Source organism: Condylura cristata, unplaced genomic scaffold (genome assembly GCF_000260355.1).
Source record: "Condylura cristata isolate star-nosed mole 26May11 unplaced genomic scaffold, ConCri1.0 scaffold00018, whole genome shotgun sequence".
NCBI classification, from domain to species: Eukaryota; Metazoa; Chordata; class Mammalia; order Eulipotyphla; family Talpidae; genus Condylura; species Condylura cristata.
The window spans coordinates 25,413,964-25,427,619 of NW_004567119.1; the positions used below are offsets into that span (position 1 = coordinate 25,413,964).

At 40.0% G+C, this 13,656-nt stretch overlaps 1 protein-coding gene across 1 annotated transcript in view; it reads right to left on the reverse strand.

The window, feature by feature from the left end:
- Positions 1–9,671: 9,671 nt before the first annotated feature.
- LOC101629310 (leucine-rich repeat extensin-like protein 5) overlaps positions 9,672–13,656 on the reverse strand; it is a 35,677-nt gene continuing 31,692 nt past the window's right edge. The window contains 2 exon segments of the mRNA XM_012726771.1: positions 9,672–10,103; positions 10,362–10,437. Coding sequence (XP_012582225.1) covers positions 9,672–10,103; positions 10,362–10,437 — 508 coding nt within the window.

The following is a 13,656-nucleotide window of genomic DNA, read 5'->3' on the forward strand; positions in this document are numbered from 1 at the left end:
GGGGAATAAGTATTTATATTTGTGTATTTTTTTCTCGTTTAATTATCTTACATACCAGATTCTGTTTTGAACTCTCCAACTGAGTACTGAATAGTTTCCTTCATGAGACTCCTGTTCAGTTCTCCAGATTCAACTGGTTATGACATTTCCCAATTCCAAGTCCTTGTAAAGTCCAGATATAATAGTGCTGGGTAATTTGCCAAGGCAAGTGAAGAGTTAAATGCAAAACACCAGAATTAAAGTTGGGTAGTAAAAGCAATAAGTGTTTTACTTCTATCTCATTTGGGACCTCCTAAGGCAAGAAACTAGTGAGCTATGCAGACTTAAGGGGAAATAAAAAAAGAAATCGTCCCAATGCTATTCAGTAATCAATTGGAGAAGAAGAAGGGGAAAAACCAGTCAGTATCAGGTAATAAAATATGGAATTAGGGTAGAGCGCTTGCCTGAGGATATATCCTGTAGAAAAGGTTATTTTTCATGATTTATAAGGGTTTTTAAAGAAGCTTGCTGAATGCCTCCGGAGGAAGGAAGACTTCGGGAGGCTTGACATGATTCTGCAAGTGCTTTCCTAATACTTGTTTATGTTTTAGGTGGGGGGTGGAAGAGATGGTACCGCGAGGTGGAACGGTTATTGACCAGATTGATCACGGGAACAAATCTGCCGGTGGTAACCTTGTTTAATGATATGTTGCCGGGCTCAGCACCTTGCTGAGGCTGTGATTCTTCACCGGCTGGGGCCGCATGATGGATCGCGGCGGGACGCTGATGGTGCAATCACTCACGGCCGTCAGCGCTACCGCGCCTTCTGACACTCGCCCCGCGCCCACCGGGCCACTCTGGGCTCGGCGGGGAGCAGGGCGGTATCGAGGCCCAGCACCTTCCTCTCTGGGGCGGCGCTTCTAAGTTCTGGCGCAGGCATCTCTGCAAAGAACTTGCTTGCAGCTCAGGCGACTGTATTCCTGCCCCACCCCCACAGCTCATTAGCGTTTATTTTATTGTGGCCAAACAGCAGAGAAAGCGGGATCTTCAAATCTAAACCCACAGTCGCCTGAACAGGCAAGAGATGTTAAGTACGCTATAGAAAAGCGAACATCATGGGTTATCATTTTTTTATAGGTTTAGAATATATTTTTTAAAGATTTATTTATTTATTCATACAGAACTGGGGTACAGGCCAGAGATGCGGAGGGTGAGAGGATTCACCAGAGATAGAGTAGGGAGCAGAACAGGTAGACTGACCAGTACACTGTTGGGGGGAGCAGCGAGCGGGTCAGGAGAGCCGGTGGGTCCGGAGAGGTCTGCCGTTCCAGGCCAGGTGGGCCATCTCCGGGACAGGGACAGAACTTGCACTGAAGAAGTTGCAGCCAGTTTGCAGTGCTGTGTTCTAACCCCTTTGCGCCACCAGGGAGGGCCCAGTTATCATTTTTTTAAATAAATGTATGGCATGGGTAAGAGGTTGGTACAGTCTTGGGGTAGTTTTTGTCCACTGAAAACGGAGGTGCAGACTTGCATAATTCAGCTGGGGACTTTGAAGGCAGTATCTGTGTTTGCCATCTTTGTCACTCACATAATTGTTTGCTCAAAAAAATGAAGACACATGCAGCTGTGCGTATTTCTACTGGGTAGCTCTTTTGCCTAACACAACTATTATAATTCCTCATTGTTTATCTCACTGATTCTAAACTAGTGTTTTCGCACAAGATAAACCCAAAATCAAAACTTAACAATTCTTGTTACCTTCCATCAGGCTCAATCAGCACCCCTTGGTTGTTCAGGTTGTCCATGTTCACTCTGGGCTTTGAGCTTGCTTCTCCTTTTCACCCTTGACCTGCTTCTAGAGCCAGCAGAAGACCACCTCTTACAAGAAGTACTCCTTGATTGCTTTACCTCCTTCAGTCCTTCTTAAAGACCTGAGTTCTGTTTCGCAAGGCTTAGGATTCCAAAGAGCCTAATATCCTCAGCTGTTACAAAAGTAGTGGAGACTAGGGCTAAATTAATTAGTGTAATAAATTGCCTTAATGATATATTGGGTCAGAGGTGGCCTATACAAAATTTATCAAGTTTGGCTAAGTATTGGTATAAACTCATTTTCTTTTCCTAGTGCATGAACAAGCATGCAGGTCTAGATTCTGGGAAATGTCTCCGAGCGTGAACAAGCTGGGCTTAGGATGAAGGTAAGGCAGGCTGAAGGAAAGAAATGAGACAATCTGGTGAATCACTGAGATACTCAGGCCTTTTCTGATGCCAGTCCAGACTCCTCCATTTGTATGCTGAGTATTCTTTTCCGATTTCAGCAAGTTTTATAGGGGTCTGTCACTTGTAACTAAGAACAACATTATCATTGAACTCATGTTCTATTTATGGTAGATATTACTTGTTTTGAATTTACTTTTTTTTTTTAATATCCAACTATTCTCCCTCCAACAAAGTCCAATATAACAGGATGCATTTATTCTTCCATCTTCTTCTTGAACTTGAACTGTACTGGTGTAAATACACAACCATATGTGTGGTTTTATTCCTCCAGGACAGACTTGGCATTTCTTCAGACTTGGTGGTGCCACAGGCTTTGCAATCTGTAGGCTCCATTGGCGGGGAGTGTTCCTTGAACTAAGTACAGAAGTCTTTGTCATCTCATAGCAACAAGGAGATTTATTTCTTACACCTATGAGGATGGTTGCTATTAAAAAATGCAAGAAATACTATGCATTGGCCAGGATGCAGAGAGAAGGGCCCACCTATAAACTGTTGGTGGGAATGTAAACTAGTACAACCTTTATGGCAAGTGATATGGAAATTTCTGGGGGAAAAAAATCAAGAATCAAAATGTCTTATGATTCAAGTTCCACTTCTGGGTATTTACCTGAAGAATAAGAAAGCACTTCTGCAAAGAGATACATGCACCCCAATATTTACTACAACACTGTTTTCAATATCTGGTATAAGGAAACGAACTCAGTGTCTGTTGGTAGATGTTGGCATAAAGAAGATGGGGTATATATGCACACAGTAGAATACTACTCAGATACTTTAAAAAAAAAAGGTAAAATTTTAAAATTTTATCCTATTTTATCCTTATCAGTAACATGGATGGGCCTAGAGGGATTATGCTAAGTGAAATAAATCAGGTGGAGAGAAATAAATAATGTATGGCTCAATCATATGTGGAAGATAAAGAAAACAAAGTGAAAGCAATCTCTTAGATTATAAGAGAAAAATGCTGATTACCGGAAAAAGGGAAATAGGTAAATTGGGTGAAGGAAGTCAACTGTATGCTTGTAGAGAGAACTTGACTGTTCACAGGGGTCCTAATGTAGTCTATACAGATGTTGAATTATAATGCTGCAAACCAAAAGTCTATGTGGTGTTTCAAACTAATATTACTCAAATATAAATTCTATAATAAGTTTAAAAAAAATTAAAGGAGATTCACAAAAGTGATTTAGTGTCCTCTCAGCAGATCATCTCCATACTTCTCTTCAAGTGACTTCAGTCACTGACCCAATCTGTGTTACGTTACTTCGCTTACTACAGGCAACTCAATTTAACTGAAATAATAAGCTGGTCTCCCAGCTCCTTCAAGGGGTAGGGTGGGAAAGTGATAAATAGAAGAGACACAGGCTCGTTACAGATGATCAAAAACTGGTTGGTGGTCAGTGCCTTTGACAACAAGTACAGTCATTAAAAATTAAACAAACAGGCCCTCCCTGATGGCGCAGCGGGTTAAAGCACAGCACTGAGAAGCTTAAGCCACTTCCGCATGAGTTCGATTCCCGTCTGCCCCAAGGAGATCCACATGGCGTGGCAGACCTCTCCTGACCCGCCCACTGCTCCCCTCAGCAGTGTACTTTGTCGATCTGCCTGTTCTGCACCCCACTCTGTCTCTGGCGAATCCTCTCACCCTCCGTATCTCTGGCCTGTACCCCAGTTCTGTATGAATAAATAAATAAATCTTTAAAAAAAATTAAACAAACAACCATCGAATTTAGAAAGAACCACTTAAAACAAGTTTCTAAAGCTTTATAATCAGTCTCTTTTCTTGTATAAGAAATAGCTTCTTCTTTAAAAGACAAACTGTAGGAAAATATAGTTCTCAGGAAGATGAAAGCATCTTGAAACATTTGAAGATAATGGTTTCTCAAATTTTAGCATGCAAATCAATTACCTATGAGCTTATTAAATGGCAGCTACCTGAGCCCCCTATTGAAGATCTGACTGGGTAGGTGTGGTTTGGTGGGTAGGACACCAAGCAGTGAGGGAGAAGATGAATTGCTCACCCACAGTCCACGCGTCAATGGCGCTGTGCCAGAATTCATCAGAGTAGCTATATTTACATACTTGCAGTTTTTCAGCCAAACTAGGTTATTGAGTTAAGTTTCAACTATATTTTGGAAAGTCACATTTTCCTCCTAAATTCTTCTGAATTTATTCAGTGTCTTCACACAATTTAGAATTGTCACCCTATTAATTTTTCTAAATTACTCTTTAGCTAGAAAAAATAAAATTCTGAGTATTCTGAAGTTATCCCTTGTGTTGAATGAATGCCTGTATCCTAATTTAGTTATATGTTGTCTTTTATCCTCAAACAGGCACTAAGTCCTGTCTTTTTTTTGTCCTCTCTATATTACGAATTATGATGCTGTCATTTGGGAAATAATCCTATGTATATTATTCATTCTATTACTAATAAATCACTATGCTAATCTCTTTCAAAAAGTTACATCAGCAAGCTGTGTGCACAGCCCCTCATAGAAGGAAAGAGTAGCTTTATAAACCATGCAGAATCAAAAACGTCAGACATTATGCAGAAAATAGCTGTACTGAGTTACACTGGTAGACACGGAATGTACGAAAGAGAATTCTGGTTTCCCAATTTCCACCTGGTTGTTGTTTGGCTTCCTCAGCAAGCTTGCTTAACTCCAAAGTGTATGTTAGAGATGTTCTAGCATTGGACTAAAAGGCGATGACTGGGTTCCACAGCCTCAAGAAGCAGAGGCACAAAATAGACCCACAGGATGCTAAGCAAAAATAACATGTAATCTCTGATTTTCCACATTTTTCCTATTTTGTTCTTGCTCCTTCGATCTCCATCAAAGAATGCCTGTGTGTGTGTGTATGGGTGGGTGGATGGGAGTATGCATGTGTTGAGAGAAAGAATGGAGTTCATACATGCTCTTAACTCTCTTCCTTCCACAGGCAGGCAGTTACACAGACTGCCTAAATGTCCCTCTCTCCACCTTCTGGCTCCTTAGCTGACTCATCCACAGGCCATACTGGCAATTTTGGTGGGTCTGCTTTTGAGAGCAACACTTTGTATAAACACGTGCACACACACACACACACACACACAAAACTTGCTCACTGTGGTACTCATTTTGGCATCTTGGTCCATTTGGGATCCACATCAATGTTTAAAAGATGCTCCAAAGTGAAGAGCACAGGCACTGAATACCCATCTTCAGGGGGAGTCTCCTTTATGCTTTAACAGAGAAAGGTACTGCCTATTTAATCATCACCACCTTATAATTATTTTGTAAGTCATACATGTTATTAAAGGCAGAACTGAAACTCACTGCAGTTCAAGAAAATGGCAGTTTCTCAACATATACATAAAAGCCACTTCTTTGTAAATAAGAACTTAATTTAGTAATATTGTAATGTCAGGAAGAGGATATCTTTCACCTTAAAATAATAAATAGCTTGCTAAAGTACATTCTGCATGATGACCATTATAAGCACTGGCTTTACATGGTGGTTAGTATAGAACAAAAACAAACAGTTCACTATGGATCTAGAACAGACTAATGCTATCACAATAAAGTGGTGTGCTTCTTAAAGTTACTTCTTTATTTTTTAGACTCTTAGAAAGTTCTGAGAGCTATAATGTTAAAGACCCTCCAGATAATAACTTAAAGCCAAGACCAGGTGGTAGTATTTTAGCACAATTTTAATTGTGAAACTAATGCACAAAAATTTTAAAACCAGCAGTTGACATTGTTTGTATTTACATATGCTATGTTCATAAATACAGTAATAAATGTACTTTCCATCAATGTTTTAGTCATTGAAAGCTTACCAGAAAAAACACTTATGATTTTTGTGCTCTTTTCATTCCAATAGACAGAGATACAAATGACATTTTATTAATATATTTTCACAAATATGTTTTCTTATGTAAATAATTACCACCAATATTTTATTATTTGGGCCACCCGATTTTTAAACTGTTGTATTATGCCATGTTGCCTCTATAAAAAGGGAAACAGAAAAACAAAATGCTTTGTAGGTGTAAACCCTATTTCATAGGAAGGTATTTATCAGCTAAAATGTGTAATCCTTTTTAAAAAATATAATTTGCTAGTTTGTGAAAAATACAAAAAACAAATTGATGTTTGGAAACAAATAGTAGTTGGCAAATTTTGAGGGAAAACACTATTGTTAGTTACAGTGATAAAATTCAGATGCCTAAAAGAATATTCTAGGGTCAAAAATGAATCCTTTAAAGCCATTTTACTCTCCACTCCAGTTCTATCATTTTAATCACTCTATCACGCTGTATGTGAAAATCACAAGGAAAAATATTAAAGCATTGCAGTGGGTACATGAACATCTGTGGACAGCACTGAAAGCCACTTAATAATCCCAGTGAAAGAAGTTTTACATTTTAAAATCTGAGACCTCCTTATGCAAATCATTTTGCCTTTAGCCATTTCAAAAAGAAATGAAGGACCTAGAGGATTTCAGTTTTATATAACACTGGTGAGATGGTTGTCAACTTTGATCTTACATTAATTAGTTAAGATCTTGACTGATCATAGCAAAACTCAAAACTCTGGTCCCAGTTAAGACAAAGTACAGCCACAGTCTCTAATGATAAAAATCCCCTTGTATCTGACACACTCTTTGTGTATGTATTATTGAATGGCCTATAGTAACATAACCCACTGTCTGATCAAGGCCTTCAAAAATGATACAAGTACATTGTTTAACCTTACTATAGAGACATCAAGTTCAATATTAGGTTCTTGAATACTTAAACCATGGAGGGTATAAACCAAACATGTCTGGGGATTTTTCTATTTAAAGACTAAGAGTTGAGAAATAACTTTTTATCCTTAAGATAATTATAGGAAGTCAAATAGTTGTGGCTGTGTTTCTTGAATATGCCACCTTCCAATGGAATAAAATCTGTTGTGTAGGATTAACAGTTTTGTTTTGTTTATGCTAAGATAAAGCTTAAAGCTACATCTCACTTGTAGAAAATATGACCTTTCCATTATATATGAACTAAAATGTAAAACTCACTAAACAGCCAATCCTGGCAAAGAATGTCCTTTTCCCTACAGGTAGTATGAAATGGAGCCCAAATGACAGGACCCCATCTGAGCCTCCCAGCTCCCCCAGTCTGCACAAACCCACTCTATCAATCATGGCAGGATAATACATAGTGGCTGCACCTGTGACAGGAAATGATTGAGTGCTGAACACAGGGCCTGCTTCGCCTGTCGCCTTCTGCATTTGTATTTCTCCAGGGCCAGTTTGAGAATTTTCAGAACTTGGGGGCGGGGAAGAAGGGATTCCCATTGTATTTGGAGAAAGAAATAATAATGCATTTTGATTATCAAGACATAACACAAAAGAGAAATCAGGCAGCTCCACGCCCAGGTCTGCTCAGGTGTGCGAGAGCATCCTGGCAGCCGGGACCCGCAATTATGAAGCAGGACTTTAAATACGTAGACAGCGCTGCCCACGGCCGTTCTTTCAGAGATGTCTCACTCACCCAGTCGCAAACAGACATTTCTGCCTCTATGATCACATACAAGAAAAAGAACAAAAGGTTGAGGCTCACCTATTGTCCAAAAGAACTGTACAATCGAGCTTGGTTTTCAATGGCAGTGGGGATTTTTTTTTTCCAGCTTTTCAGTTCTTTTTTGGGGAACCTCTGATTTCATAGTTATTTAAGTGGCTTGAGTAAATTCTATAATCTGTTTATGAATACATTGAATTATGGTATATACAATTTAACTCAAGTTCCATTAATTCAGTCATTAACTGAAAAAAAATGGTGAAAACCTATCTGAAAGTGACTTTTTCACAGCACTTAATTTTTGAGTTGATTCTGCCATGTTTTTCTATTGTAAAGAATAAAGTATTGATATATTTTATGTATGCATAGTTTAGATAATTGGATTTTGGGGGTTTCTTAAATAAATGTTTTGGTTACAATAATAAGATTATCTATTAAACAATGATGAAGGTCAAGGAATAACCCCAAAGTAAAACAAACCACCATACTATTTGAGAGTTCTCCCCACTCAATGGGGAAGTGGGAGGACAGTTAATAATGAAAACAGCCAGTCTGGATACTGAACTCAGTTCCTCGGGTACAATTTACATTTCTCCTGCACCACCATTCTCTCTACTACAGAACATGGTCATACGCTCAGACTTCTAAAAAAAATGTGTAACAGAGTAGATTGGAGGGAGGGGGGGATTCCCTTTTATCTTCCCTACTCAGTATCATTATCTCTCACCTTCCCTGAATGTGGTCAAATAAAATTACTGAGAAATAAAGCAACTTCAGTCTTCTGATGCCGGCTCTTTGTGGCACAATGGAATTTCACAGGGTAATTAATATACAAGCAAACATACATGTCCTGTTTTATTGTTTCCAGTCTGGAGAATGTTTTTCGCCTCTTTCAAGCCTTTGTTGACCCGTTGCCAAAAAGTGGAGCAGCTCTCAATAAATAGGGGCAATAGAGGCAGTTGGTTCCGAAAGGGTGGGGGCGGGGGGGGGCAGAGAGGGGGGACTGACTTTCTTTGCTAACGAATTGATCACAGCTTAACGAGAGTTGAGACTGAAGGATAGGAATAAAGTAAACTGCCTGACAATCCCTGTGCCCCAGAAATTGTGTAGCCACATGCGCGGGTGTCTCTAGACCCGGTGCTACCAGTCATAAGCCAAGCCCAGGAAATGGGTGGGAAGTCGGAGGAGATTTGAGGGCTGATCACCTAGCTGCTTTGGGGGCGCTCCCGAGTGAGCCAGGCTGGTACTAGCACACCCTCTCCATCTAGAGACACAAGTTGTGGACAGAGGCTGGGACCGAGCCTGCTTCCCCATCGCTGCACGCTGGAGGCAAGACTTCTCCCCAGCTGCCCAGAGCGCCTAAGCCTCCACACGCCCAAGCTGAAGGTGTCTCCCGCATCAGACCAAACTGAGTGTCTCCTCCCCAACCCCCTTCCCCAGCCCGGCGTCACAGCAGGACTCGGTCGGCGGGGCTGGAGGCTCACTTTTTCCGCAACTGGGGCCTGGCGGTGCCAGCGCACCCCGGGGTGGCGGAGTGGGGGGTCCTTTCGGTTGCTCACCCCCAAATCCCTGCCTTCTTTCGGAGACTTCCTGCTCTGGGCTGCTCCGGGACACCAGTGGTCCCCGGGCCCGCATCCCCGTGGGGCTCCGCAAGGCTAAAGCGCCTTGGTACTGCGCCTGGCCGGGGGGGGGAGCTCTGCTGTCCCGTCGCCTTCGACAGCCCCTTGGGGTCCCTCCTCCGCACCCCACGTCCTGACTAGGAGACGACTTTAATTGCAGAGTTCAACATAAATCATTAGGTCCAAAGAATCCTCGCCTTCCTCCCACTCATCTGCTAGCTAGGGAGCCGGCAAGACAAAAGACGTCAAGGGGAATTAAGCCACTTGGCACCGGGCGCTGAACTTGGAGGTGGGGGCGCGGGAGCCGGCGGTGAGCGCAGGGAGGCGGCACCGGTCGGGTTCCCTAACGAACCCCGAGAAGGGGGAGGTGGGGGTGGAGAAGGAAGAAAAGACAAACATCTGGGGATTGGACCATATGCTGAAGCTTTGTCTTGTCCTTCAAAGTTCGGCTGCCCTTGAAGGGATTCGTCAGGCGGCCCACGGGTGACAGGGAGGATGTGCGGCGAGGGGCGGGGTGCCGGGGGCCGGGGGGTGGGGGCGGAAAAGGCGGAGGCAAGCGCGAGAAGCCGAGCCGAGGGGGAGCAAAGTGACCCCAACTGCGGGAGGAAGGGAGAGACTGGCACCCGCGGAGGTGCGGCGCCAGAGCCCGGCGCGCGTGGATGCCGAGAAGGCCGAGCCTGCGAGAGAAGCAGGAGGCAAACAGGGGTTAAGGAACAGGACCCGCGAGCCGAGAGAACTGCAAGAGGAAAGCGACGGAGGATAAATTGAAGCTAGTAATTGAGGTGTCTCTAAGAAGGGTGCACGTCTCTCCTATTTTAGGAAAAGTGGCTTTGAGGCGTCCCCCCCCCCCCGCCCGCTTTCCTTTCTTTTTTTGCCCGCCAACCGCTGAACTGATTACACTGTAATTAAGGCCATAAAGCCCTCAGATTATCCACCTGTTTATTCACTAAAGTCGGGGTCTCATCAAGCAAATTAGCTGCTTCCAGGCTACACATTGGGCCTCGAGCTTGCCTGATTAATGAAGTTTATTGGGAGCTGTTAAAAGCATTAACTGGAGAAAATCTCCGCAATTCGTCATATTTAAGGGATGGAAATTAAATCTTGCTATGCAAATGAGAAAAAAATTTTAAATCATCTTTAGGGGTTACTATCAGGCTATTATTTTTCTTTAAAGTTCTGCTCAGGAAATAAGCATGAGAACAGGACTCATTACTTGGACTAGAAGTCATAAAAAATCAGTCTTTATTTGGCATCATGATGAGTGAAAAGGGACAAAGTAAGAAGATTCTGATTCCCAGTGCAAAGAAAATGTCAAGACACCCAATAACAGGCAGTTCTCCCAAGCAAGACAATTTTTAGTTGAAAGTTAATGTATCCATCTACAGAGTGTGATTGGGAGTAGTTGTTCGCAGGGTTTTTAATAAACATTATTAAGGGAACGGAGTGTGAAGAAATCAACAGCTAAATGAGAGAGGAAGGGAGATAAGAAGCGCCCTCAGGAACAAATGCAAAAGCCAGGAAAGTGACATAAAAAACCACCTAAAATAAAGCCGTGTGTTTATATATACATGCACCAGTTACAGAAAATGTTTCTTGAGTCCAGTGTTTGCTATCCTAACCACGGCAATTCTTGGATGCAGCACCAGCAAGGAGGAGGCAATGTGTAATCCAATGGAAAGAGGAAATGTAGTGCAGATGGAGGACACCATCCAGAATTTGTCAGGTACTTGCTTTAGGTGTGGCTTGGTGATCTCATTGCTAGCCAAATGTTTATTAATGGTTGCAATTACAGAAGTGAAGGGGCAGAGATTTTAGGATACTAGTTCTCCTGGAAAAGTGAAATTTTTTTCTACAAGAGTAAGAAAAGTTCATATATAGCTATCTTCTATTTCAAGAAAATATTGAAAATAAAAAAGGTGCAGTGGATACCTTTTTAAGCCTATGAAAATCTTATGGAATTACAAATCTGTCAATATTTTGAAATTCCTTCTATAATTTTTTTCTAGGGAGATTTTAAATAATTGTATATCTTGAAATGTCTGCTTGACTGGTACATTGTATGTTTCTTTATGGACAATGTCTGTTTTACAATTTCAGTAAAATATATATCAGGGTGTAGAAAATCTAAATGCTAGATGAGACAAAAGAGACTTAGTTAATAGGAAATTAGGTGATTTAAAAAATTTATCTCACTGGAATAGGCAACTCTTAAGAATTTAGTTCCAAAATAGGTTAGATTTTTGTAATTATTCTTACTAAAACTGCCCTTCAACATTGATCTTTAGGTAATTCTCACTTTCTTTATTAGAAAAACTTAAAACACGGAGATTTATTCCTTTCACCTTACTGAAGTCACAGTAGGCAAGTAGCAGCAATCATTTATATTAATATTTCTTTCATAGAGGTCCAAGAAAATCCAATGTATGTATTCCTTCCCTCTGCTGGTTGTAATGTAGCTTTGTGAAATCAAAAGAATATAAATTCAAAATCCTGAAAATTCATTAGTATCTAAAACCATAGGTAATCTTGCAATAATGTGTCTACTATCTCCCTAAAATGCTAATATATTCTAAATAAGAACCACAAAAATCTCCTTTCCTTTCTGTCAATTCTCTATGTTGCATTATTTATATATATATATTATTTATAGCCTGATTGTTTTGAATTAAAAGTTTAATTCAATATTGGAAATAATCATCATCATTTCAAAAAGTTTTGGTTAATGACTGAAGCATTTTTGATAAATGCCCCTGATACTGTCCATTGCATTATTTAGAATGCATTTTATCCTTCCGTTCAAATGATTTTAAGTGATTATTCAGTAAAATAAAGCACAGATGTAAATTTTGCACATTTTTGTTCAAGCAAATACAGGGTTCAAAAAGACTTTTTCTTCTATTGTTTTGAAGCAACCTGAGGAAAAACAATGATCCTTTCTGCAGAAACTGATCATTTATTAGGATTTGGCTTTGCTTTTAATATTTTAATTAAACACATCAATGAGAAAAGAGTGACAAGTAAATTCTCTGAGTATCTAACAAAATACATTTTGCTGCAAACAAAATTTTAGAGGCTATTTTATGTCTCACAATTTTAAGATCAAAACATTTTAAAAGGACATGATGCACAGCTTAGTCTCTGGTTATCAAGGTGTCAGGTATTTAACAGTTTATTAAAAAATCTGAATATTTTTGTACAAAGAGAATTTGCTATTAGGGATATCGTTGTATAGGGTGGGCTTCTGGGCTACTAGCTAGTAGATATCAGTGACTTTTACTGTACTTCTCACCTCTAGAGTGGTGTGGATAAAGAAGGTCAAACCGTCCCTGATGAAAAGAAACTTTTAAAATGCTTGGAAAAGTCAATGAATTAGATTACTCTGTGCTGGAAGATATTAGGATTGGGAGATCAAGCTCCCATCAGCCAAATCAAGAATACTCCAAATTAGTAAGAAAACTCACAGTTTCTTTTTCCCACATCAGAGAAAAGCCCTCCCAAAGCTAAAAGTGCAATTTATGGAATGATCATATTACCTGAAAGCGTATGTTTCACAAGCAGTAAACTTTTCAGGACATGCAACCTAATTTTCATTGTATTTATTTCATAAAGTGCTTCATAAATGCTTGAAAATGATTCTTGTCCTTTTCACTTTAAAAAAAGTCTTTTGCTACAGATAAAATTGTAATGTTAATAAACCATAATTACTGTTTTTTCTATTTGCAACAGTAATGAAAGCTCAATGAAATGAACCAAAGTAAAAGAAACATACAATCTTCCCCCTTTTCTCCTAATAACCTTTAAATGATTTATGAAAGAAAAATGCTGCTTTATTTTGCCTTTATTAAGCAGCACTTCCTTCACCAATTAGTCTGTCTTCTTACATATTCAAAATAGTAGGATAAAAAGGAACTCTACATTTTTACCAAAGCCTCCAAAATTCATTGTTCTAATTAATATGATCTATTGGTTTTTCAAATATTAATTTAAAATTTGTTTTCAATTAGAATAGATGCCAATGTGCCTATAATATTTAGCAAGGACATTTAAAATGCCACCTTTTCTATTGTGGGTTTTTGGGAGACACAGACTTAAGTGTTAGAATAGACAGTTCAAAACTATTTCCAGTCATTTTGATAGAGTGAGCTTGCTACTGGAAAAATAGGTACATGAAGATAATAACGTTGAAATTATTTTCATTCTCAACTCTACAAGTATTCCTCAAGTGAAATA